Source organism: Mastomys coucha, unplaced genomic scaffold (genome assembly GCF_008632895.1).
Source record: "Mastomys coucha isolate ucsf_1 unplaced genomic scaffold, UCSF_Mcou_1 pScaffold18, whole genome shotgun sequence".
NCBI classification, from domain to species: domain Eukaryota; kingdom Metazoa; phylum Chordata; class Mammalia; order Rodentia; family Muridae; genus Mastomys; species Mastomys coucha.
Window position 1 is genome coordinate 61,824,610 of NW_022196900.1, and position 25,689 is coordinate 61,850,298.

The 25,689-nt window shown below is 40.2% G+C and overlaps 1 protein-coding gene and 1 non-coding gene across 7 annotated transcripts in view; both read left to right on the forward strand.

Annotated features, from left to right (window-relative positions):
- Positions 1 to 25,689, forward strand: part of Pde4b (phosphodiesterase 4B) — a 539,717-nt gene that overhangs the window by 507,725 nt on the left and 6,303 nt on the right. For 5 of the 6 annotated variants that reach the window (XM_031377963.1, XM_031377964.1, XM_031377965.1 and 2 more), the window contains 5 exons: positions 15,451 to 15,544; positions 20,899 to 21,077; positions 22,500 to 22,598; positions 22,734 to 22,898; positions 24,646 to 24,745. In XM_031377963.1, coding sequence (XP_031233823.1) covers positions 15,451 to 15,544; positions 20,899 to 21,077; positions 22,500 to 22,598; positions 22,734 to 22,898; positions 24,646 to 24,745 — 637 coding nt within the window. Of the gene's footprint in view, positions 1 to 14,155; positions 14,834 to 15,450; positions 15,545 to 20,898; positions 21,078 to 22,499; positions 22,599 to 22,733; positions 22,899 to 24,645; positions 24,746 to 25,689 lie in introns of those variants that run through there. The other variant, XM_031377969.1, reaches the window with a different exon arrangement.
- Positions 3,138 to 3,300, forward strand: LOC116097367. The gene has a single exon (XR_004121387.1). It is a non-coding gene; the product is annotated as a U1 spliceosomal RNA (small nuclear RNA).

Sequence of the window (25,689 nt, forward strand, 5' to 3'; positions counted from 1 at the left end):
GGGCTTCATCAGACCAAAAAATTATGCATCTCTTACTAGACCTCACTGTGCCTCTGGCCAGACTCCTCATTCCCTGCACAAATGGCTTTGACCCCTCTTCCAAGGGCCTCTTGTGGAGGTACACATGCTGAGGCCCCAGGTACAGCCATGTAGCAGCAACACGGGACTGGGGAGAAAGTGTGTGGGGGCGTGGACATGCAGGCAGTGGCAGAGGCTCACACAAGCTTGCCTGTGAGGTCCCGAGTAGTGAAGCAAGGAAAGAGTAGGATATAGTCCAAGTTAACAGAGGCTAAGCTCTAGTGTCCTTCTAGACTGGGATGTTCTATCTGTCAAGTTAGCAGTTTAGGAGCTAACTTAAGTTATATTCTTAAGCATTAAGGCTTGTAGTATGCACCCTGACATACTACACTAGGGATGATCTTGCTCTAAAGCATGAAGTGAACATTGCTTCTGACCTGAAGGGGAGATGTGCATCCTTTGACCCAGTTTTCTCTCTTTACTAGCTCAGCTGAAAGTGAGAAAAACTGAATATAAGCCATGAATTTAAATTCTAGCTTTGCCTTTACTGGGAATATTTTCCAGGGCAATTGAATCATTTAAACATCTTTTCATTTCCTTATTATAAAACAAAGTAGTTGGAATAGACTATCTTTGTGGTTTATGTTGGTAGACAGCCAATGTCTCACACAGGGGTAGATGGCTGTGTGGAGATACTTGGCTAAGTCCTTTACCCATGTTCTTTTGTGAATATACAGACTCTTTGAAATAGGCACTATCTAGGGGTGGTTAAAGTGGGAGTTAGCAGAAATAACTTGATCAACATGAATAAAATCACCATGCCTGGGAATGTAGCTCATTTGGAGAGTGCTCCCAACCATTTAGAGGGCTCTAAGATCCCACCCTAAATGGAAGGAAAGCATAGAGGTGCTTAGTGATCCTTCACCGTGAACTTTGTAGCGTTTGGTTGGAGGTCTTATCCTTATTGCTTAGGTCTGGTTCAGATTTCTAATGTGCGGTTACATTGTTCTTGTAGCCTAGCCATTAATTTCAGACTCAGCTTGGGCTAGAAAGTACTACTTCTAATACAGGTAGGGGGAGAAAACTGTCATAGAAAATGATGGATGACCACTCATGAAAATGGAATTGTCAATTATGTCTGTCAATGTCAGACACATCCTTTGCTTTTTGTGGATTAGTGTACAAAACTGCAACTCTCTTTGTTTTCCCTAACTTAGCTTAAGATAAGACAGTAAAAATTTCTTTGAAGCTGTGGTCCACTTCCAAATTCCTTTTTTACACTGACCATCCACCTTCTCTCTCCCTCCCCCAAATGAAAGGTTTTGATTTTATTGCCATCTGGGAGGATGCCCTTCCCAATGCATGTAGATTAACCATAAAATAGAACATTCATACCTCTTACAGAGCTATCTGGGCTGAGGAACTCCTAGGGTCAGAGGGCTTTCTTATATCATTGTCTTCAGAGATGAAAGAGAATATTTAGCTCATCAGTCTTTATTTGTTGTTTAAATCATTCTTTCTGTAATAGAGTCTAATTGTATTCTTGAGTGTGATTCAGTATCTGAAATGCCACTCTTATGAAAGTGTGGCACAGGAAAGAGTTTGAGGGCTAGCACTTTGTAATAAACATAATTAGTAGTATTTTGCTTAATCTAAATATTTCTACCGATATGTGTATATAGGAGCCAGTTCCATTACTGAATTCTGACCCAGTTCACCTAGGCTTTTGGTTAACTGACTTCCAAGTTCCAGAAGAGCAAATATCTCAAATAGAATTTCACTGCCATGTCACTCTGGCCAGCGACGGAACACTGTAGCCGGAGAGTCAACTGTAAACCTAAAATAGCAGTTTTGAAATATTGTATTGCAGCAAAGTTAATGGACTTAGCATTTTGTTTCCACGTTTTATACTTCCCTGCCTTTGCATGTTTGATCTTTGATAATAACTCCCAGACTCCCCACCCCACCAAGTTCCTTGCCATTGTTATCTATGGAAGGAAAGCCAGGGGTGAGGCTCGTTCTTACACAATTCTTCCAAAATATTTAACTTCTAGGTGAAATGGGTTCAGTGGGCAAGGATCATCCACTGCTGTGAAAACCAAAATACCCTATCAGAAGACACCAGGGTGCATCCGTGTTGGTCTGTGGGGATGCACTCCTGTCGGCATCATGCCAATTCTCACTCTGCTGTCTTGTACAGACTAGCTTTAGCTCTTTTTGGGGACCTACCAGCCGCTTTCTGTCTTGCCCTCTGGCATGTAATGTTTTCCTCGGTCGCTGCCAAACCATTTAGTCTTTAGGAGATTCTATTGTAACTTTCTTTGTTTTATTTACTTTAAGGTAGCCAAATACTCCACAAAGAAAGGACTGTTAAGTCACTTAAAAATGAAGAAGATAGTGAATCTTCTAATCTTGTGTGCCCATTTTTTGGAGAGCACCGATAATCTTCTCTTCTTTACAGAGTAGGGAGTAGTGCTTAAAGCTAGAAGCCATGCATGTCTGCTCAGCAATCGCAATGTGTTCCCTTCCAAAATAAATAAATAAATAAATAAACAGACAGACATGGCAGAGTTAGGACAGAGGGTTGTGGAGTCCTCAAGCCCTCCCAGGTTGAAGTGTAGCAAGTTTTTTAAGGTAAAACTCACCTTCAGGGTGGATTCATTGTAATCTTCTAACTTTTTCAATTAAACCATAATAAATTTAAATTTTGCTGTTAAGAACCTTACAAGACTGCATTGCCTTTCTTTGCTTGCAGTATACTGTATTCCATTATAACCCTGAACATAGAAGAAATCAGAGTACCACTACCTACAAGGTGCTACAAGGTGCTAAAAGAAAATCAAACTAGTATTTTTTAAAGGATTTCAGACATGAAGTATTGACGTCTAATACCTTAACAAAAAATTAATCACTAAGTAAAAACATCTTTCCAATTGAGTTACATTGGCTGTGCTACACAGAGGAGCAAGTCAACTAAGTGTTAACCTGACAACTAATGTCCTTAGTCACTATAGATGGTGGCATTTGATAGATAATTTCCAACTATAGTTTCACACAGGTGTAATAGGAACAATCCTGCAACTTTCGGTCCAGTGGGGAACTTTACAAGTCCTATTTATATCTTTACCTGACAGGGGAGATATCATGGCCAGGGTAGTGATCTCAGGATGAAGGAGGCTAATTTATTCCACTCTGAATCTGCAGACCCTTGTGACTCCCCAAAGTGTAGGAAACTTGATATGTAATTTGTGCTACTGGGAGGATTGTGTTTATGTGCTTCTGTTACTTTCAGAAAAAAAAATAATTTAATTAAATACTATTTATTTGAAGTCATTTTACAGATGAGGAAACATTTTATAAATTAGGACTATTTTCTTATTAATACAAAGGGAAGAGTAATATCTAATATAATTTTTAAAAACCAAATACAAGGTATCATCTCACTGAAAAGTAGTTTTATTGTGGCATGACTTTACCACGGTCAGAGGGTCATGGGAAGACTACAGTACTAAGATAGAGATCTCATTTCAAATCCTATGGTAATCCTCCTTATTTCTTCCTTTCCTCTGTTGGGAACTGAAGATGGCAAATTAGAGAATTTACATGCTGGTGAAATAGACACCAGGCTGTGGATTCTTCCAGCTACTTAGCAAATTGAGATCAAGGTAGGAATCCCAGGTTAAGCTCTTCCACCCCTACAATGTCTTTTTCCCATGAATGTCTCAACATGAAGCTCTTATGGCTTAACTGAGTTGCCCATTCTTGAGTCCTATTACCTAAACCACAGTAGTGTAAGTTCAATTCTTTTGGAAGCTGCTCACTGATAAACAGTGCCAATGCTTGTAAGCATTTTGAGTCAGATCACTCTTATTCAGAGAATATAGGCTTATTTTTGTTGTAAACTGCCCACTGTGACTCAAGATGGGTTCATTACTTATTAAAATTTAGAATACTGAGGTAAATACTTTACATATTTTGTAACAGATGCAATTATTATTTACTATTCAAACTTTTTTAGAATAAAGAAATAGTTGGGGAAAATGAAGTGACTTAGAGAACTAATTGTGTTGTATAATGTTTATTAAGGAGAGGTATCGCATGTTTAAAAGATTCCTAACATGCTAACTTCAGCTCTTTTGATATCTACACGTTTCCAGACATTATTTTCATTATATAATGGGACGGAGTAAGGTGAAGCTCCTTAGCATATAGTATGTAAGATATGAAAAGAAAAATTACAAAGCCTCAAGTGAATAAAAATATTTGACATTTAGGCTGCTGGAAAAAAGGAAGACTTGAACTAAAAGCTAAGATACTTAAAAGGAGATCACACTTGAATGAAACTTGATAAAGAACCCAAATATTCATTTTAGTATAGGAGAAAAATAGAGACAAATTACAAAGGACATACTAAAGTTTTACTAACTCTGATTGGTCAACAGGGTGGCTTTCAAACTTCCTTGACACCCTTAACATCAGAACATTTGTTAAAACTGTGGCTTAAGAGCAGCAGAGCTTATTATCACTTGTGGATGAATAAACACTGTGTGTAAGCTTCTCTTATTGTTTCATTACCCAGAAGGTTCCCCTCCACCCTCACCCTTCAGACAGTCAGGCCCTGTGTTATGAACCTCTCCTGCCATGGACAGTCTTGCCCGTATTTCTGAAGACCAGCCTCTTACCATACTGCAGTTAGCATCCCAGCTAGCTTCGAGAGCCCTGGGATTTGATATATTTCCAGTGTCGTTTCACATGTCCACTTGATTCTATGGAGCTAGGAACCTTCTGGTAGTTCACTAGTAAAATAAGTGTAAGCCTCTACTCTGGATAACTTGGTTAACTTGTAGTCTGAAACTTAACAGGCCTGACGCGCCACAAACCCTCTACCCTGCCAGCTACAAGCCTCTCCCCGGCCCACTATGATGACTGCTGTTGGCTCCATTCTGATCCAGATGGTTGAGACCCAGCCATGGTGACTGATGCACTGGCTATATTTTTCTTGGCCAGGCAAATACATTATTTGTGTTCTTGACGGGATGAGCACCACTGACTTTTTCCCTGCTGTCCTTTAACACTCAGGATCTGGTTGCACAAAGCTTATTTGCATCTTTCTTAGCTTTACGTGGTTGTGTCCTTGAGACTGTTTCAACAAGGGCTACCAGTGCTGTATTTTAAATGTTTGATAGACTCATTTAATTTCGGAGAAGTTGTGTTTTTTTTTTTAACTTGTTAAAGATATTTTTGTACTAATATTTTATATGATTAAAATACTTTATTTACATAGTTAAAATCTGGATAGGTGTATTGTCTTTGGTATGTTATATGACTAACAGAGTCAATTTTCAAACTGAAAAGGTCATATGTTGCTTTCCAAGGAAAGCGCCAGAAAGTAGGTAGGGTCTGTGTACCTTGGTATATCTAAGTATGCTCAATAGTGAGTGTGCACATGAGACTAGAAGTCAATACCAAATGTCTTCCTTTATCATTTACACCATATGTTTTTTGTTTTTAAACACACACACACACACACACACACACACACACACACACAGGGTCTCTCATAACACCAAAATGACAAGCTACTTCAGCTAGAATGGCTAGCCAATAAATTCCAGGATTCATCCTACACCTTTTCCCTCAAACCATGCTAGAGTTATAGGACTTGCAGTGCCACACCTGGCTTTTCCTCAGGGAATCCAAAGTCAGGTCCTCAGGTTTGGACAGAAAGCAGTCTACACACTGAGCCATCTCCCCAGCTCAATGAAAGCTCTCAACACAGAAAACCAAGATGCTAAAATAGGACAACCTAGCCAGAGTACGAACCCCTAGGGAGAAATAGATCATCTTTTTTTTTTTCAGTATGGTAAATGTATTTGGTGAAAATGAATAAAGCCTATGTCCTTCCCATGTAGACATTTGATAGGGGTAACTCAGAAAACAGGCTTCGCTTTTTTCTTCCATGCTTTTCATAGCTGATCTCATGCCCTAGAATTTCGATGCCCAGAAAATCCTGAATCCACCTCAGGAAACACCGGCTACAGGGCAGCTTAGGTTTCCAAAGCCCATTTCTTCTCTTAAGGCTTATATACTCTCAGAACTGGGGTGCCACATTACAGCAGTAAATGTGGAGATGTGGTGTGCAGGGATGTGTAAATGTACTTTTCCTGTGAGCAGAAATGGAAAGCTCGCTGTGGGTGATTCGGAAGTTGGCTGGTCAGTTTGGCACAATTTGGTTTACCGTTCTCTCAAATGGACTGCATCCATCTGGACATGAATCTTAAGCCTTTGGAGCCTCGTGATGGCTGCTGTTTCACACTTTTGTATCTGGGGCAGTGGTGTGTCAATCAGCACTGCCTGTCTGCTGCATGGCACTAGACTCCCTTGCCATTATTGGACTATAATCTTCCTGCTGGCATTTTGTTGATGCCAGTAGTAGATTCTTACTTCAGTAGCATATTCAACTAATTCATATGTAACTAGATTGACTTCAACTCTACAAATCTGAGCAGATACATTCATGGCACAGATATACTTATGTCTGTGGTTATGCCAAATTTTGGTCAATACCTGGAGAAGTCTGGAGTCTTCTAATTAGAAGATATTGCCTAAACTAAAGAAGCATCAGTCCGCACTCTTACTAAAATCCTGACTTTTCCAAACAGGTTTTTTGTTTGTTTGTTTGTTTGTTTTTAATGTTATAGCCTCAATATAAGCCCATTTCTAATTACGGTTTTCATAATAAATAAGAAACTAAATGCTTCATTTATCTTTCTGGCAATTCTGGTTACACTCCTTAGGGTGGTAATTGTTCTTAATGTCAATGGGCAAGCCTGAACCTGTATGCGTAACTCATGTATCCCGTGACCTGCATGACATGGCACTGCATCACACTTGTTGTGGGAATTCTGCAGTTAGTTATGCAAGCTACTCTCAACAACAAAAAAAGAGTTTAGTTGCTAAAGAGCCACAAGAAACTTCCATGAAGCTGTGAACCCAAAGCCTGAGATTAAATTCAGAAATAAAACCTAGCTTCAGGCATAAATTCCACAGCTTAGAGCACCCACTAGATCACAGACATATGTCCTTCCTAGCCATCCCACTGTAAAGGTGGAAATCCTTGGTCTCTCGCGGGCTCAATAATTTCCTAGACTAGGCTACAGCATAAGAGTTTATTTCCAAGATTTGAGGGAACACTCAGCTGTCTCTATATCACATGATATAGAGGCTACGGACTTCTCTGGCTTCCTTTGAGTTATTGAAGTCCACTAGCAGGACAAGCCTAAAATGAATACTGCCTCTTGTCCATGTAAAAGCTAGGTATCCATCTTTGAAATTGTCTCTATCCCAACAGACCTGTACATCTTAGGGATACACTGTGGTGAAAGTGTGCATCCACCTGTTCTAAAGTATTATAGCTATCACAGGAGAACAATATGCAGAATATCTCTACCTCTTCTAATAGGATAAAAATTACACAAGACATGTGTTTTCATCCTTTAGAGTTTACAAATATGTCCAAACCTTCAATTTGTGCCAGATTTTTCTCAATTTGGATGTGTATAGTCCAACATGAGGCATGCCAAAATCCTAAAAGGGACAAGATACATGCTTCCAAGAGAGAAGGGGATAAACCTGTATGTCTCAGGGGTTTGATTTCCTTGATAGGCCCCAGAGTTGACCTTGAAATGTGACTATTGGGCTGCCCCACCCCTGAGAAACATTAATTCCGAAGCAGCTTCGAAACCTCCCACTGGGACTATAGGAGAAACACTAGCTGAAAACAATATAATTAGTGTCAAATACATTATAGGCTCTATAGTGGCCTTTAGGAAAGTAGAGGAGTAATCTCAAAAATAAGTTATGGCACATTTGCATAGCCATAGAAACAGTAGACATTTTAAGAATGTGGGATTTACAATAACTCAAGCAATTTTGGAGTCTGAAAGTGGAAAACCATTCTTAAAAGGAACTGTACTGCTGGACGCGGCGCTACACACAAGCCTCAAATCTGTGAGGTAGAGGCAAGAACTTCCTAGGCAACATTGCAAGACCCTGTCTTAAAAAACCAAGGTCTTCAGCTGTAGCTCTGTGGTCAGATGTCTGTCATGATTCATATTTATGGACTAAGAATGTTTGGTGATGTTCTCCTTGTTCTGTGTAGTTGTCTCCAGAGAGCTGGAGGTCACCAACCATAGATTTTGTTTTCCACTGGAGAGGATTCAAGTCTTAATGATCCATGCATCTGATTCAATGTTTCTATTTTTTAAAGTGTTATAAGCTGTAGGGTTTCTAGCTGAGAAACTTTTTTTTTAAAAGGTTTTAGTCACCAGCTTTAGAATCATATGAAAATCTTGTGACCTTTGGGGCATAGAAGAGTAACTCAGTACTAAGCCTTGATTCTTTAATTCTCTTTCTCAGTTGCTATAATGATTTTGGTCATTTGTTGATTAAGGAGGTCAGCTGTATTTTATCATTTGGCCAACATTCAAAATATGGCAAAATACCCTTGCAGATTAAAAGCAAGAAGGCAGAACATAAAATGTTCCAAGAATGGTTAGTGTGGTTCGTGGCCTTTTATTTCTCAAAAGAAGGAAAGATTTTTATCTAAAAACTAAGATTTGGATATTTTTATTTAGCTAAAAGTATGCATAGGCTTTCTCCCTGATGTTATAACAAATATATAACTTTGAATTTTCTTGTGAGATATTTGGTTATGTAATATCTAAATTATGCATACACTTAAATGAGTTTTATATTTAAAAGAACATCTTGATTTTTTTAATCCACCAAACTTAGCAATTCTTTGTTGCAGAAGCATAAATATATATAATGCATCATATACTAAACATCATACATAATTTAGAAATAGCATATTGTATAAAACGCTGTGGCTGTGTTTGCTCTGAGAAATATTTGCAGTATTTTTTTTTTGTCTATTTAATCATGTCACTGTAGCAATTTAGAAGGAAATGTGGGTCATGAGAAGTTTCTGTAAAGGTTCTTATGGGAATTACTGCAGGGTTAGGAAGGGTCACTTCTCAGCATTCAAATAATGTGTGTCATATTTTCTCTCAAAAAGATTTCAGAAACTGTAAAAAGAAAAATCTGTGGAGAGTGAAGGGGCTAAGTAGGCAGAAACACCTAAAAGATTCGGAGAGCTACATAAATCCTAGTGTCGCCGTGTGAAGCCACTGTAGACTGCCCCCCCCACCCCCTCTCCCTTTCCAGTTCTGTGTACATGCACCAATGTGTGGCCCCTACTTGGCCTTTCATATGTCACATGAGCAAATACTCATCTTCCGGCTGGCAAATTCCGGCTCACTTTGTTCATCAGAATCGCCAGCACTTTGTTGCAAAATTGGGATGACAAGATTCACACTTGCTACCTGGTATCACTGCATCCCTGGACATGTAGGAAGAGAAATGACTCCATCCTCAAGTCATCCTCCATCCTCAACTTCCATCCATTGCAGAAGAGAATCTCTCTAGTGTGGCCCTGGAGTGATGAATATTACCTAACCCCGTGTCCCCAATCCAGAATTTGCTCCCAGCAGAACCTGTTGGCAGGCACGACCCCCGCCCCCATGGTACAGTGTGCTCTCTGGCAAAGGGGGCATGGCCATGGGTGCAGCACCTTCTTCCATTCAGTTATTAGTTCACCCGGTGCTATTCCACTTGCCTTTCAAATAAGACAAACATGTCGTTAAAGAAACAGGGCTCAGTGTTTTAAAGGAATGAGAGGCAGCACACTGCCTGAGCTATTAAGAACAGTGGAAATTATGAGTTTCACAAAAGGGTTTTTTAAAGAACTACACCATATCCTTGCTCTAGATTTTTTTCCCTGTTTTATTTTAAATTCAGATTAAAAAATAAAAAATTAGGGATTTTAAAATTAACTGTCTCACTCAACTAAAGAAACAGAAATCCAAGAAGTCAGTTCACCTTATCTGGGAGCACATATTCCTTATAGTCCTCTCTCACTAACCTGTGTCACCTCCTCTCCCTCTCTGCCACCATGAGCTGAGCATCTCATGGTGATCTCTAGAGGGATTTTCAGCCCCTCTGCTTTTCCTGATTCATTTTCAGCCCCTCTGCTTTTCCTGGTTCTCGGGAATTCTTATAACATTATGACTAACAAGAGTATAAAATATGAGTCAAAAGTCAGTCCCCAAAAGTCATTGTGACTTTAATGAGTTCGGCAGTTGTTTCAAATAGCAAAAACAGGAAAATCCTACACAATAAGGCGCCTGTCTCACAGCTGGGCTCCTACGTAGATGGCCACCCACAGGAGCAATGACTGGGGTTGCCTTCCTCCTCTCTTTGGTACCTTCCTCCCCCCTCCCCCCCCCCGCCCCGTTGCTCCCCTCCTTAAAATTTTCTCTCACTCAAAAAAAAACAAAAAAAGAAAAAAAGAAAAAAAGAAAGAAAAAAGAAAAAATTTTCTCTCACTGACTTCATCAGGTTATCATTGAGAAAAAAAAGTATCTTTTCAATTTAAAACATTTCAATTAAAAAACTTTTAATGATTTTAATGATATTTTTAATCATATAGAATCACTAACTAGCAAATCTAGATTACTTTAAAAGTAACTCACATGTCTGATGGTAGTCCTTGTACCACCCGCCTTCTTGCTTTCTTTCTTTCTTTTTTTCTTTTTCTTAAGAAACATAATGCTACCAAGATCCTTCCAGTTCACCCTTCTATATGAAGTCACAAAGAGCTCAGGGCAGTGCCTGGAGATTTTTGCACAAACCTTAAGCTCATCTTTTGAGAAAGAGTAGAAAATGAGGACATGTTCTCATCACTTTAGAAAGAGTGGCTCAGAAACTGAAAGAAAAATTGAACTTAATCTGACAAAATTTAATTTCAAATATTTGCTAAGTAGCCTCTCACTATTAAAAGACGTCTGTGTTAAATTTTGGTACACAGTAAAGAACATCACACGCCGCCTTACTTATCATTTGTAATATTGGGAACATAAAAATTAAATTAAAAAAAATCACAGATGATTTTTTAAAAAGAAAGAATATTCTAGAAAAGTAGTATTAAGTCATTTTTAAAGTAATAGCTCTTCTCTTTCTAAAAGCTAAGTGTAATTTCTCAGTAGTGCTTGTAGATCTAGTGTTGGACAGACTCAGCTTTAGGGAGGTGTGGGGAAGTTTGTGTTCTAAGAGTTCATTCACAAACTTTGTTTGTCTGTGTTGAAAAGGGAATTTGGCCATTTCCTCTGGGGACATTATTTCTAGGTAGACTCTAACAGGGCTTTCTTGTGAGGACAGATTATTAAAGAAAAATAGGATATGTGTACAGGAGACATGGGAACTCATTTATCTTTGAAATAGCACCTTCCAATTTGTGGATTCTCCACTGCATTTGATGAAGTAAATAAATCCATTCCCTTCCAACCCTGCAAGTCCTTGGGCCATGGTTTCCTTCTGGATCTATTTTACCTTCATATTGAGACAACTAAGTGGGTAAGTCGACAGGAAGGCTCCAAGAGTCTCAGGCTATGAAAGTCTGAGTGACGACTAATATGTGTCCCCTTAGCCAGTGGTTTATTCTTGCATACAGAAGCATCTCCATTTCTCTCTCTACTTACCCAAGCAGTACAGAAAGAGATTTATTTTCCGAGAGGAGTGAGTTGCTAGTAAATACTGTGCCCAAACTGTAGGAGGCCGCCCTAGAATCTACCACACAATCTTGAGAGGTTGGGGAAGAGAGGTGGGTTGGAAGTCTTATGTCTCATCCATCACAGAAGAGAGATGGGGTGATGTCACAAGGCCAGCCATAAAGACTGATAATCAATTTTGAGGCTTGATTGCTGTGCCATGGCTACCTACAGTTTGCCAGAAGCAACTCTCATGTGGGATTCGGATACTGAAAACCCTCTATCCTGAGTCCCTCAACTGTCTATCAGCTGACACCTCAACATAGCAATTCCGGTCCTTGGCTTGTCCAGGCAACAGGGCTAGTCCTACCTTTACTAATCAGACTTTGTCTTCTTAGAAGGCCACATCTGCCTTTCTTAGTCTTTCAGAGGCCCCAAACAAGTGGGCCCTTCATAAGTATTTTTTTTTTTTTTTGATGAGAGCAATGATTGCCTTAGTCAGTGTGGTGGGGCCCTCCCTTGCTGAGGAAAACCAGCGGTGGTTGCTAAGCAACATTTAAAAGGTCTAGATTGGTTTCTGATCCTGGATGACCTCCATTTGTATACTTCGCCATGTGTATTTTATGGTTACCTTAGGATGACTTTGGAAAACTTTGTTTTTGGTATGCATTGGACTGCCTTTAGTAAAAGGATCGTAGGAGAATTCATTTAGGCATGGAAAGAAGGGAGATGGTATTCCTCTGTTTATTTGCATGAGTATACTGACCCCTTCTGTAAAGATACAGAAGGTGTGTACTTTACTTAGCCCCATGGCTAAAACCCACCATCCTCTACCACACAGACGGATGGACTATGAATCCCAACAGGATCCTATGACAAAGAGAAGTTATTATATGGAGGAAGGAGGAGGAATGAAGTATCTTGCCATATATGATTCATTTTTGGCTTGCTCTCAACTCCTGAACAGAGTAGCCAACCAAACCACTAACTAGTCCTCCTTACCCTCTTCAGACTGTTAACTGAGGATTAGTCAGTGGATCCTTATAGATCTGGCTCTTCTTCTAGAATGAAAGTTGATTAAAACCCTAAGACAACTTTTCTTTGCTCTTTTGTCTGCTTTTCCCCCAACTGCTTTGCATGGCCACTTGACGTGTCCCATTTGTGTTTGTTGAATACATGACAGAATGGTTTGACTGAGGTAGGACAGTCCTAGTGGACTCCAAAATGTGTGCAAGTATTTCAGAGATACCAAAGGAACCAAAATGCCTGGCTATTATATCTATTATATTTGGTTACATTTTGTGCGGGGTGGGGGAGGGGGAGGAAACTAGAGATGAGATCATTAGTCTCTAAGCTTTTATGTAAGATATTTTTCCTTCAATTTAAAGTTTGTTACTTTGCTAAAGTCTAGCAGACCAATCAGCACTTACAAAGCTGTCTTTTCCAGCTTCCCAGTCTTCAGTAAGTGCTGGTTTTATGGCTTGGAGAGGCCATTGTGACAGGGCTATATCTTAACATATAACTTGGAATTTATGCAATTGACCTGGAGTTCAAAATTGCAACTGAGGTTCAATATGTAGTCTAAAAAGCAGAAATGATCGACCCAGAGATGTCGGGTTACTCTTGAAAAGATACACACATAGACAAGCAGGGCTACCCAGAAAGAGAGTGATTGTGTCTCTGAGGACAGTGTGAGGTACAGTGAGCCAACAGGCAGAGACTCAGGTTTGGTCTGGCTTCACCTCAAAAGGCAGCTCTCTGGGGAAGCAATGGTTTGACCTGAGTCTTAGATGCCTGAAGTGAAGCTATTGTCAGATGCAGGATGCTCATTTGGAAAGGGAATGCCTCACAGGAAAGAGAGCCAATTACAAGTTCAGGCTGTTGCCATGGCGCTTGGCTGATCCTTCAACATGCAATACAGGAACTCCCAGGAAGGCTAGGAATAGGATGTAGGGGAGGTGGGGAGATGAAGTCAGCTCAGAAAAGGCACCCCACTGCCTGAACTGTAATGCTGACCAGAAGGGGCTGGCAGGGGAGCCAGGAAAAGAATGTCGTGTTCAGCATGTCCTGCGTTGATAAAATGAAACTAAAATAATTTAACTCTGAGACATTTCTGACATGAATTATAAGACGTAAGAGCAGTAAAATATCAAATAAGCATAATGCCGGATAAATCGTTCGTGGAGCAAATGCCATCTCAGATTTCCTCGCGTACTCGGGGCCCTACACGGAAAGGTTATGGATTTAATCCATTTGCTGAATATGATGTAATGAGCATATTAATGAACTTACTGAGTGCAGAAGATTGCACACTGCATATGAAGTACTTTTCGAACCAAATAAATTAATTCCATCCCCATTCATTCCGCCCGGGGAAAGAGGCTAATACATCAGCACCCAGTTGGTGGGCAAATAATGTTCCAAAAACTAGTTTAGAAGAAATTCTCCTATACTGGACGCCAAGTCAGAAAGCAGCTACAGTTATAACCTTTTCCAATTTAAAAAAAAAAAAAAAAAAAAAAAAAAAAAAGCTCAGCGTCAATCAGATGTACCAATTGGAAGCAATTAGAAGAACTGAGCGCCGCTGTGTCAGGCTGCATCTGCGGAGGGCTGTCTGCAGAAGAGAGGGTTAAAGAACACCTAGCTGGAGCGGGGGAGGGTAGGACCTCAGGTTTACTTAAATATTCATGGGGCTTCCTCCATTTTAATCTTCTCCTTTTTAAAAGATGGCTGTTTCCCAGTCAGACAGCTCCCGAGGGAAAAGAGATTCCCTGCTCCCTGGCAGAGTTGGACTAATCTAGGGTGGAAACCCCTCCGGGCACCAGGACTGTTCATAACTGATGGAGTGCTTCAAGTCGGCCAGCTGAATACATTTGGACAAGCTCTTGCTCCTCCTTCGTACAATTCCTGGTTTCGCTACTCTCTTCTGCCTAGAAATAAACAGGGAGCGCATAGGCTTCTTGCAAGGATGGGGTGTGATTGAAGATGGGCTTGCGGTGGATTAGGAAATACCACCCATCTGGAAGGCTTTGTCTTTTCTAAGTTTTGGTTCTTTAACCACTGGAACTGCAGAGCTTTCCTGATCCCTCGGAGACTGCTCTCAGAGAACTGAATTCTTTCAAAGGGATTTGTGGATTGTGGCAAGAAGAGCTGCCAAAATGCCTGAGGCAAACTATTTGTTATCTGTTTCTTGGGGTTATATCAAGGTGGGTCAATTTGACTGTGTCCTGTCTCTGATAGAATGTGATCTTTTTATGTCCGTCTGTATTTCATGGAGTAGACAGCATGAGCAGTGGTTTAATTTGTATATACGTTTAACCCACTGGGGCTTCTTATAATGAAATAACATGTGTTTTCTTGCATTGTATTTTTATGTACAATAATGTGTTTCAATTCTGATTCTTCTCAACTGTTTTAAAAGGAGGCTTTCCGCCTTTCTTTTCATTTTTTTTTCTTAAACTTTTCACTTAATCTGTTCTCACTGAATAGTTATCACTTCAAACTATATTTTTGGGCATATTTCCAGTTTCCTAATTCAAGTGACATTATTTTGGCCCTCATTAAAATTTCTTTTCCTGAGTTTGCAACTTGAAAATGAACCAGATGACAATTTTAAGAGATTCTAAACAACTTTTATTTTTTTTCCACAGTGACATTGGAATGCTTTCAAATTGAGGGGACATTGTGATTTCTAATGTAGCTCTCATTAACCTAATGAAATTGGCTGATACAATCTCTCGGTTCCTAGAAAGTAAAGCTGGAAATACAGCAATCATTTGCTCTTTCCTAGACACTTAATGCATTTTCTTTTCTTTATAAACAGTTCAAAAGGATGCTGAACCGGGAGCTGACACACCTCTCAGAGATGAGCAGGTCAGGGAACCAGGTGTCTGAATACATTTCAAACACGTTCTTAGGTAAGATGTTAACGGGGAAACCCACTGAGCTTCTGCAGGGTAAATTTTTACAGCCTACCAAGGGCATCCCTGTGAATTTGGAGTGAGGTTAAGCACAGAAAAAAAATTCATCCAAGATAAGAGCTAAAGCCATTCTCTATAGGAAAACAATAAGCAAGAAGATAATATTTCTGAAATGAAAATACCCTCTAAAGAGAGCAGGCGATATGGATTGCTTGGGTTTACATGGTTTCAAGTCACTCCACTGGTCCTGAAGGGACCTCCAGAGCAGCTGGAGGTCTGATACCCTACCTAGCAACATTCTACCAGAATTAATAATAATAATAATAATAATAATAATAATAATAATAATAATAGTAATAATAACAGCTGGGCCGTGGTGGCATACGCCTTTAATCCCAGCACTTGGGAGACAGAGGAAGGCGGATTCCTGAGTTCGAGGCCAGCCTGGTTTACAGATTGATTTCCAGGACAGCCAGGGCTATACAGAGAAACCCTATCTTGAAAAACCGAAAAAAAAAATAATAATAATTCAATTCTTCTAGTAACTGGGCTTTAAGACAAAAAGCTTTTCTGTTAGGTATTTTGTAAGGGTCCTGCCACCTCTCTATGTAAAGTTCAGGAGAGCATATTCTGAAAATAATTTGACTGTCACTTTGGTGGGTTATTTCTTAAGGGTGAATGAATGCTTGTATGTTTCCGCTAGGGTTCGTGTCTGAGAGGCCTTGTGTCTCTAAGCTGTACCATTGTCTGCTCACTCTGATTTTTTACTGCTCTCTGCAATTATGTGGGTGGTACTTAACACAGAGCACTGGCCATAGATTTGCAGGAGTGGTCCTCAATTATTCCCAGGGTCTTGTTTGACTCTTAGGAATTTCTTAAATTTTCATAAGGGGAACTTTTGTATTATGAACCTATTCTACCTGTTTTAATGAGGCCTGCAGAATTGATGTATCTGTATCTCAAAATACATGGGGACCCCTAACATTTGGATTCTTCTCACTTTAAACTATCCTTGCTTATGCAGCTCTGTATTTTTTTTTTCCCAAGGAAGTAACCCACCCATTCTTACAGCTGAGCATCACAGCTTTCTTTTTGGCACAGCCCCTTAGTAAACGAGCATTTGCCTTGATGTCTTATGAAGCACAGTCTGCCTGCTGCTCTGTTTCAAAAAATCAGTCCTCTATCTCTCCTTCTAAAGCACTCCCTCTTAACAGGGTATCAACCAGCGTTCTCTGCAGCTGCCCAGGCAGTAATACTCAGTACTGCATTTTGTGCAGCCCTTGGTCTGCCAGCAGATCAGCAAACTGCAGATTAGCAGGCAGAGACCATCCTCCCTGCTCTTGCCACACGTGGGTGTCCTCCAGCACCTGCTGTTCCCAGCTGCAGTTGCAACAACGTTTCCCAGAGAACAAAGGAGAGGAATTTTTACACATACTAGTTGTCCAGTGGTGGCTGGAATCTAAACAAAGAAAAAGGCATAATCACCAATCTTTTCCTTCTCTCCCCTTTCCCGTTATCTCTGAACACAGGACTCTTCCTCACACTGTCTCAGATACATACCTTGGTTCATGAAACATTCAGTTATTTTTCATAAGCTAGGAACTGTTTTCAGGACACTTGACAGGAATTGACCACAGGAGCGAAGTCAGCACTAACTTCCCTCCTTCCAGTATTAGTATTAGAAGGGTGGTGTGTATAGATGTGTGTATATGCCCTTGAATGTGTACATGGCAAACATAAACAGGCTAGATAGGCAAACGGGAAGGTTCTTAAACACAGAAATAAAGATGCAAATACATGAGAGGCATCGGGTGCTTCATTTGAAATATGGGAAACCCAGGAGAGATGGAGCCCTTCAGCTCTTTCAACTCTGACATTCTGTGAGTCTGTCACCTGCACAGTTGCTTAGCAGCTTTCCTGAGACATACTTGACCCCTCTGTAACAAGCACCAGACTTGCATTTTGTACAGACAATCAAAGCTTGCTTCTGAACTATGAATGCAGAGCAGGGGACTCTTAGCCCTGTCTTAGGGGGGCAGTGGGTGTCCCTGGAGGACCTCGAGGCCACCTCATGAACTGTCATATCTGTAGTGGACTTTAAGTGACACAACCTCTCTGTTATACAGGAAACAGAACTGAAGTTGAAAAGAATGAAGGAATGACCAATCTAAAGTCACTTGATTAATATTTTTCTGAGCCAAAACTATTAACTCTTTAGACTTTTAGAAATAAACATCGGATACCATCCTTTATAGAAATTCATAAGAGCACAAGAACTAGAATCCCTTTAAGGATGTGATTGGTGTGGGTACTATTTTGGAATTTTTTTTCTGTACAAATCAGGATGGTTGGGAATACGAAGGAAGGGTTAATAATTTCTTGGTATAGAAAAGGCTTTGTTCTGAAAGTAACAGTCATTGCAGAACACATGGAGAAGACACTCTAGGTTGACATTAGCCTTAAAAACAATATCTCAGCAAGAGTAGGGGAGTGTTAAACCTGCCCATGAGAAAGAAAGGGTATCTCCTAACCCTGTCATCTGTGAAACTTGTGGATTTCCCCATCTGAAAGGACAATGTTTAGGTGGGACACAGAGAACCAGGCAATAAGCCATGGGCCAGCCGAGGCACTTAACTAACGCTATTATATGATAGTAGATTTCATGGAGCTGGGAGAAGTGCACTTTGGAGTGCCTAATCTCAGGAGAGGTAAAAAGGGTGTAGGAGCAGACTGCAAGTAGAAAACAAGCTTTTAAAGTGTTATATTAAAAGTTAGCATTTTTACAGGTAAAGAAAAATTTCTTTTTAAATATACTCACTGCCCTACCTCAAAAACTAGAATTTTTAAGGTTTGAGGGAAAGAGACTTAGAATAAGCAAAACCCTTCCAATTGTACCACTAACAGTGTTGATTAAGACCAGCTCTCGTATGTACTTTTTTTGATTATTTACATGTATTCTGATAACTAGAAATGCTAATCCACTGAGTTTTTTTGTTTTTTTTTTTTTTTTTTTTTTTTTTTTTTTTTTTTTTTTTTGAGTTTGTGATTCAGGTTGTTTCCATAGGAATGTGGCTAATTGCTTACCAGAGGAAATTCCAAGTAGGGAAGCCTCGAACTTGTTCCAGTGATTGCGTAGGGGAACGCCCATGAATGTCACTGGTACCACGGTGTATAATGCTCTTCTTCATTGCCGTATCCCAGGCACAACAGTTGTTCTGCTCAGTTACTCACTGGCGCAGGGAACCTTTAATTAACCCAAACCAGAAAAGCTGCTGGTCCCACCAGAGATGCTTAAATCTGCAGAGGCACTGGGGAATCCAACGACCTTTTAAACCAAATGTGAAGAACGGTAGTTGGGAAAAGCAAGGGCTTTCATTCTAGTAGAGAGTGGTAGTTATTAGCCATGAAGTGACAGGAAAAAGGGGAGTTTCAAAATTAAAATAACATATACTTTCCACACCAGAGACTAGAAAAAGATTTTTAACAGGAACCCTAAAGCCTGGGCTCTGGGCTATTAAATCACTAGGTACAAAGTAATTGCAGCATAAATATCTGTTAACTAGGTCATCCTTTGAGTTTGGGCAAATTGCTGACTTCATCTGAGAAATGAGTGAGGGATTGTTATTTGTTCCCAAATCTAGTTCTGAGCATCCAGACAGCAAGGGGAATTTAGATAGATAGATGATAGATAGATAGATAGATAGATAGATAGATAGATAGACAGACAGACAGACAGACAGATAGATAGATGATAGATAGATAGATAGATTGATTGATTGATTTGGGTGTGGCCCATACATTTGTGGGTTGTTTTAATTTTCTCAGTGCCATTTGACACCAAATACTTTCAAAACCTCTAAAATAATTGAAGTGACTAAAATTCTCTAATCAAAAGTGATAGACTTGTAAGCTTCTAGAGGCCTTTCAGGGGTGCGGGGATGGAGAATGCTAGGCTCCTCCAACAGCCAGTGGGTAGGCTGAGCATGCAGCTGGCCCTTTCTTGCTGTACTTGCTTTGCTTCGACAGAATGTCTCCAGGGCTTGTGAGCAGGCAGATGTCCCCAAGGAGGACACATGAGTATGCCATCATCTTCAGGAATCTGAAAGCAAATCGGCCCTGTCCCAGCATGTCATCTGAAAGCATGCCATTCCCAAATGAGGATGTTGTTGCTGTACTGATTTTCACTGTGACAAGCAAAGATAAATGTGGGCACTTCTGAGAGCCTCATTAACTATTCCAGCCATGGGTATCATTTAGTCCAAGGAAGAAATGGGTCACCAATGGAACCAATCATTACCTTTGTGCCCCTACAGGTGTCCCTGTAGCAAGACAGAGGATAATTGACCATCACAAGCACTCAGAATTCCCTGCAAAGGGAAATACAGTTTTTGATAGTTAATAGATAATAGTAATATACAGGAAAGATTTTACATGCATCTCTAGATATTCATTTATACTAATACTAGCTCTGCTGTTACCTTGTAAATTTAAAAGAAAGCTGAGATTTTTCAATAATTAATAACCATAAACATATTAGGAACTAAAATGCCTATTATGAATAAGAGGCCTTATTATTTACTAGAGAATTAATAGGCACAAAACATGAAGAAAATCAAATTATAACCTTCCTCCAAACCTCAAATGGTAATGAACCAAGGCCTTAAAATAATTTTTTGAAGGTTATGAAGCCATTTATTTTTCTAACATATATGTTCTTATTTAAATGAAGCCTAATTAAATTCATATGCATTTTTACATAAAAAGAAATAAAAATATAATAAAGTGAGCATAACATAGTTTGCTTTTGTTAAACTGGGACTGTCTTTTACAATGCACTTTTTGTTGCTGTTTGTTTTAAGATGAGTCCCATGTAGCTTAGGCTAGCCTCAAATTCATTATGTAGGTCTGTGAACCCTTGTCCTCCTGCCTCTGCCTCCCCAGTACAGGACCACAAACTCATGTCACTGTGTCCACTAATGAACATTTTATACACAAAAATATGTCACTCACTTTAACAAAAAATTTCTATGTAAGTATTGATACTCCACTTATAAATATGATTGTAATTCTGGTTACACTGAAAATAGAAGATAGGTTTTGGGTATCACCTCTGCCACGTCTTATTTATGTCCCTTGCTCCTCTGGGGCTCAGTTTACTTTGGCAGTAACATGGAACAACCCATATGTCTCCCACCTGCTTCACAGATCCATCTGCAGATCAAGCAAGGTCAAGCTACAAGAGTTCTTTACAAAATTTAAACCCCAATACACAGGGTTCAGGTTGTTCTGAACACTATTACATGCACACCGGCACACATGTGCTCAAAAGCGTGTTCACTGTCATGTTGCAGACAAGCAGAACGATGTGGAAATCCCGTCTCCAACACAGAAGGACAGGGAGAAGAAGAAGAAGCAGCAGCTCATGACCCAGATAAGTGGAGTGAAGAAACTGATGCACAGCTCAAGCCTGAACAACACAAGCATCTCACGCTTCGGAGTCAACACGGAAAATGAGGATCATCTAGCCAAGGTGAACATGAGCTGGGCATGTGTGAGTGCAGCTCTTCACTGCACACTCACACAAACACAGTCCCACATACACATGCACACACACATACCCATGCACATACACACACAGACTCTCACATATGCACATAGGCACTCACACACGCACACACACACGCATGCACACACACACATGCACATACACACACAGACTCCCACATATGTACACATGCACTCACGCATGCACACACTCACACACATGCACACACTCACACACAGGTGCACATATGGACACACAAACACCATCCAACATTTAGAAAAGAAGAAGGAGGGATCACATATGCTTTGCCATTGAGTTTTATGATGCAGAAGCTGATATAGCCTCTTTGTTAACTGCTGGAGCACCTGACCAAAGTCCTTCTATACCAAAAGACTGTTCCTTGGTCCTGAATATAGGCCTAGTCTCAGTAATGCAGAGTTCTCTGTGGATAGAACATCCTACTGGGGAGGATACAGAGAAAGCTGGCAGGCTGGCCTACATTATCCCAGAGGACAAATGGGGAAAGTGCCAGGCACCAGGGAGAAACTCTGCCCTGATTGTCAGGGTTAGGGATAACATGAAGAGCCTGTGACAGTGCTGACCACTAAGCCAGTAGTGGAGGAAGGGACTGAAAATGTTCCTTGCTCCTATAGGAGGCTGCTCAGAACCTGGCTGCTAACTTCCTTGCAGCCTGGTCAAAAGATGAAGTGAGCTTCCTTGGAGGAAAACTTCTTCTATGAGGCCTTCTGAAAACTACCATCACAGAAAAGTTGATTAATGTGGCCTCTGGCCAGTTATTCAAATTGACATAACTCAATTACTCTCCTCAGCAGATAATTTTTGGAATAATACCAAAGCAAAGGTCTGAATGGTGTTCCTTCCACATCTGTGGGTAGCCCACCAACCCTAAGCTATTACCCGTACCAGGTAGTCTTCGTGACCTATTAATGCTGAGTTGAGTTCTACTCATTCCTCCGGCAGCTGAGTCTCCCTGATTTGACTTCGGGGATAATGAGCAAAGGCTGGGAAACTTTCCCCAGCAGCTGTTGCTGATGGGCCAATGAGAGGAAAGGGAGAGACAGGGGAACAGGACCAGAAGCCTGTGCTCATTTGAGCTGCCTTTGAAAGCAGCATCAGATGAAGATGGGGGGGTTGTCATGTATAGGTCAGCAATTCAAGTTATAAATGTAAACATACTTGGCTGTTTCTTAACAAAAGAATGTGCAGGAACCTGTAGTTGTCATGAATAGGATATCCCAACATTCTTGGATTCTTATGCAACCAGAACTCTAAATAAATGCATGAAAGACTCGGCGGCTAATTTCTCCCAAATAAAATCTTATAAAATATTTTACAACATGAAAAAAAAAACTGTTATTCTTAAATTTCTCTTGTTTTGATTTGTAGGAGCTGGAAGACCTAAACAAATGGGGCCTTAACATCTTCAATGTGGCTGGGTACTCACATAATCGGCCCCTCACATGCATCATGTATGCGATATTCCAGGTGAGACAGATGAAGCAAACATCAATTATCTGGGAGCAGAGCTCTTTATCGTTTACACTCCATGTTACTTTTATGACAACCTTTTCTCCAGTTTGGACATCCACTCATTTCTACTTTAATCATCTTCCTACATAGGAAAGAGACCTTCTAAAGACGTTTAAAATCTCATCCGACACCTTTGTGACCTACATGATGACTTTAGAGGACCATTACCATTCTGATGTGGCATATCACAACAGCCTGCATGCTGCTGACGTGGCCCAGTCCACTCACGTTCTCCTTTCTACGCCAGCACTGGATGTGAGTAGTTATGGTCTGTTTTGCATACCCACTCCTCCTATTTTTTTTAAAAGTATTATAAATGCACACTTTATAGAAATGATGCAATTGAATGACCCTGGGTACTTGAACTACTTCTTCAATAGCTATGACATTCAGCAATTTGGGTTACTTATGAAAATAGATTAACACTTCTGCTTTCCTCATTTTCCAGTATCAGTGTAATGTTCCTTTTTTCATCTTTGCCATCTGAAAGTTATTTAATCATGAGACAATGAATTAGACCCATGATTTATTTTCATCATATTGCTAGTAAGGTATACACTGTATCCCAAGGCATCTTCTTTAGGGTCTGTCATACAATATATGTACACTGTATGTAATCATTTCAATTGCCCAATATATACTCATTCCAGGCCCTGAAGAGGATATGATGTATATGTTATATGAAATATTCTGTGTAGTCTCTGTTAGGGATAAACATCTATCTATAGGCTTATTTTCCAAGGACTTCAAAGTAGTAACTGAAAATCAAGAGCAGACAGGCTAATAAACAGAAGTTAAGAAAAACTGCTCCCTAAAACCTCTGTGGAGATGGCTATGACCCTCTTCCTTGCAGTTCAAGCTTTCTCATGAGCTACTCTAATTAGTAATGTGCCTATCCATGCCACCACTGGGCAAGATGGCAATAGCAAGTAACCAGGTACATCCAAATTGTACTGCCTGCTTTATCCAGCCACCTTGGCAGACCAAGTTTGGGAGTTGGATAAAGACTAAACTGCTTGACTCTCATATGAGCTGAGACAAGCAATCTAAGACAACTAATGTGAGATGGAGGTAAGGGTATTTAATCTCCCTAATGGAAAAATCAGTATTTACACTCATGAAGTCAGGTAGCACTATTCACCTAGTGTTTTACATAACTATTGTTTGACTCTAAATTGGATGAGTGTTACAGACTTAGAAAAGGGAGTGTAGAATGCTTGATATGTAATAGCATTGGTCTTTTGGAGAAGAGGTAGAAAGTCAGCTAACATTTGAATGAACAGAAGAGTTACGTCTTCAAAGAGGCTTAAGAACCAGCAGCATTCTGTGCCTAACAAGAACAAGATTGAAATCACTGTACATGGGGAAGGAAGAGGACAGAGAGGGAGGTCTTCATGACAGTGTGAAGGAGTGAAGCAGTAAGACATTAGGCTTTGTTTGTTAGAAATGTTCTCAACTCTGGCCTACAGTAAACATGCAGTGGGTATGCAGATGAATTACTAAATATATGACAGCCTGTGACCTCACTATAAAATAAAGTTTGGCAAACATTTTCTCATTTGCTTCCCAAGGCTGGAGTTTAGCCTATCGCACCCCTAGTTACTTAGCCTGCCTGGGTATGAAGGTTACTGTCTGCCATGTTCCCAGAGCAGTATGACTTGCTTCTATGACTGGCACAGGCTGCAGTGCATAAGCATCATACTGCCATGAATCCAAGCAACCAACTACAACATCCACACTCACCATCAACTTGCCAATCACTTACCCAACCTCAGACTATGGACTCAATAAGGGATGAGCTCTGGCCCCCATCCCTCTCACATCAGAGATTCTATGGTGATAAACAGAGTCTTATGCTTAATTCAGTCAACATCCTGAGCTCTCATAAAAATCAACAATGCCTCTCCCTACAAGAGTAAAATGTGGTTCTTGAACGAGATGAAACTGAAGAGTGAGACAGGTGCATTGGATGTGGAGTTAATAGGCTCCTTTGAACCCACAGGCTGTCTTCACAGACCTGGAAATCCTGGCTGCCATTTTTGCAGCTGCCATCCATGATGTCGATCATCCTGGAGTCTCCAATCAGTTTCTCATCAATACAAGTGAGTTCATCACGGCACAGTTATTCCAGACTATTCTGTGATTCACCACAGTCTTTTCCTCTTAATGTTTTCATGATGGGTAATAACAAGGGCAATAATGAGGTAATCCTTCCACTCCATGGAAATTGCTCAGGCCTTTCCTGGATACTGTGTCCAGCTTGTCAACATAGTGTTTGAGGTGCATGGAGAACTTGGAGAGGGTCAGGGGCATGCCATAAAAACAAAGCTCCAAAGTTTGGAAAAATATAATATAGAAAGGAAGAATGAAAGATTTGGAGTGGCCTGGCAAGATGAGGAAAGCTTGGGTATGTGATAGTGGCTTTCGGCCTTTTGTGAAGCTAACATACATAACATAGTAAACCATGAGTATCCCTCTATCCAGGATCACAGGCAGAGATGCTAGGACTGAGCATTCCAGCCTTCATATAGAAGTAACATTTCTCAAGGAACACTGGAGTAGGTCCCTAGAGTTCAAGAGGAAGGGTCATTAAAGGTCTACACATTTTCTTCCAGCTGCATGGCTTTGACTACAGACTGTGGATAAGCAAGGGAAGGACCTAGTTTGACCAGCCCTGGGATCTGAAGCTATCCCCAGGGCTTTATCATACTCAAACCATCTGATTTTCATGCTATTCAGAAATCATTCATTGTCTTAGTTAATGCTCCATCTCTATGTACTTTTTCTTTTGATGATATTGGTTATCTCATTATGATCATGATTGACATCTAGTAACTGGCAGTTTTCTAAAAGTACTGTCTGAGCTTCCTGTTAGAAGAGGTCTTTTGCTGTATGTCCTTGTCTTTATCTTCAAAATATCTCCATATCCTAAGCTTGGGGAACACTGGCTTTCTTCTTTCAATTTTAATATCTTGTTCTTGTCTTTTAAAAACATCAACAACATAAACATAAAGAGGGTACCTGCCTCTTTGCATTGGTTAGTTTA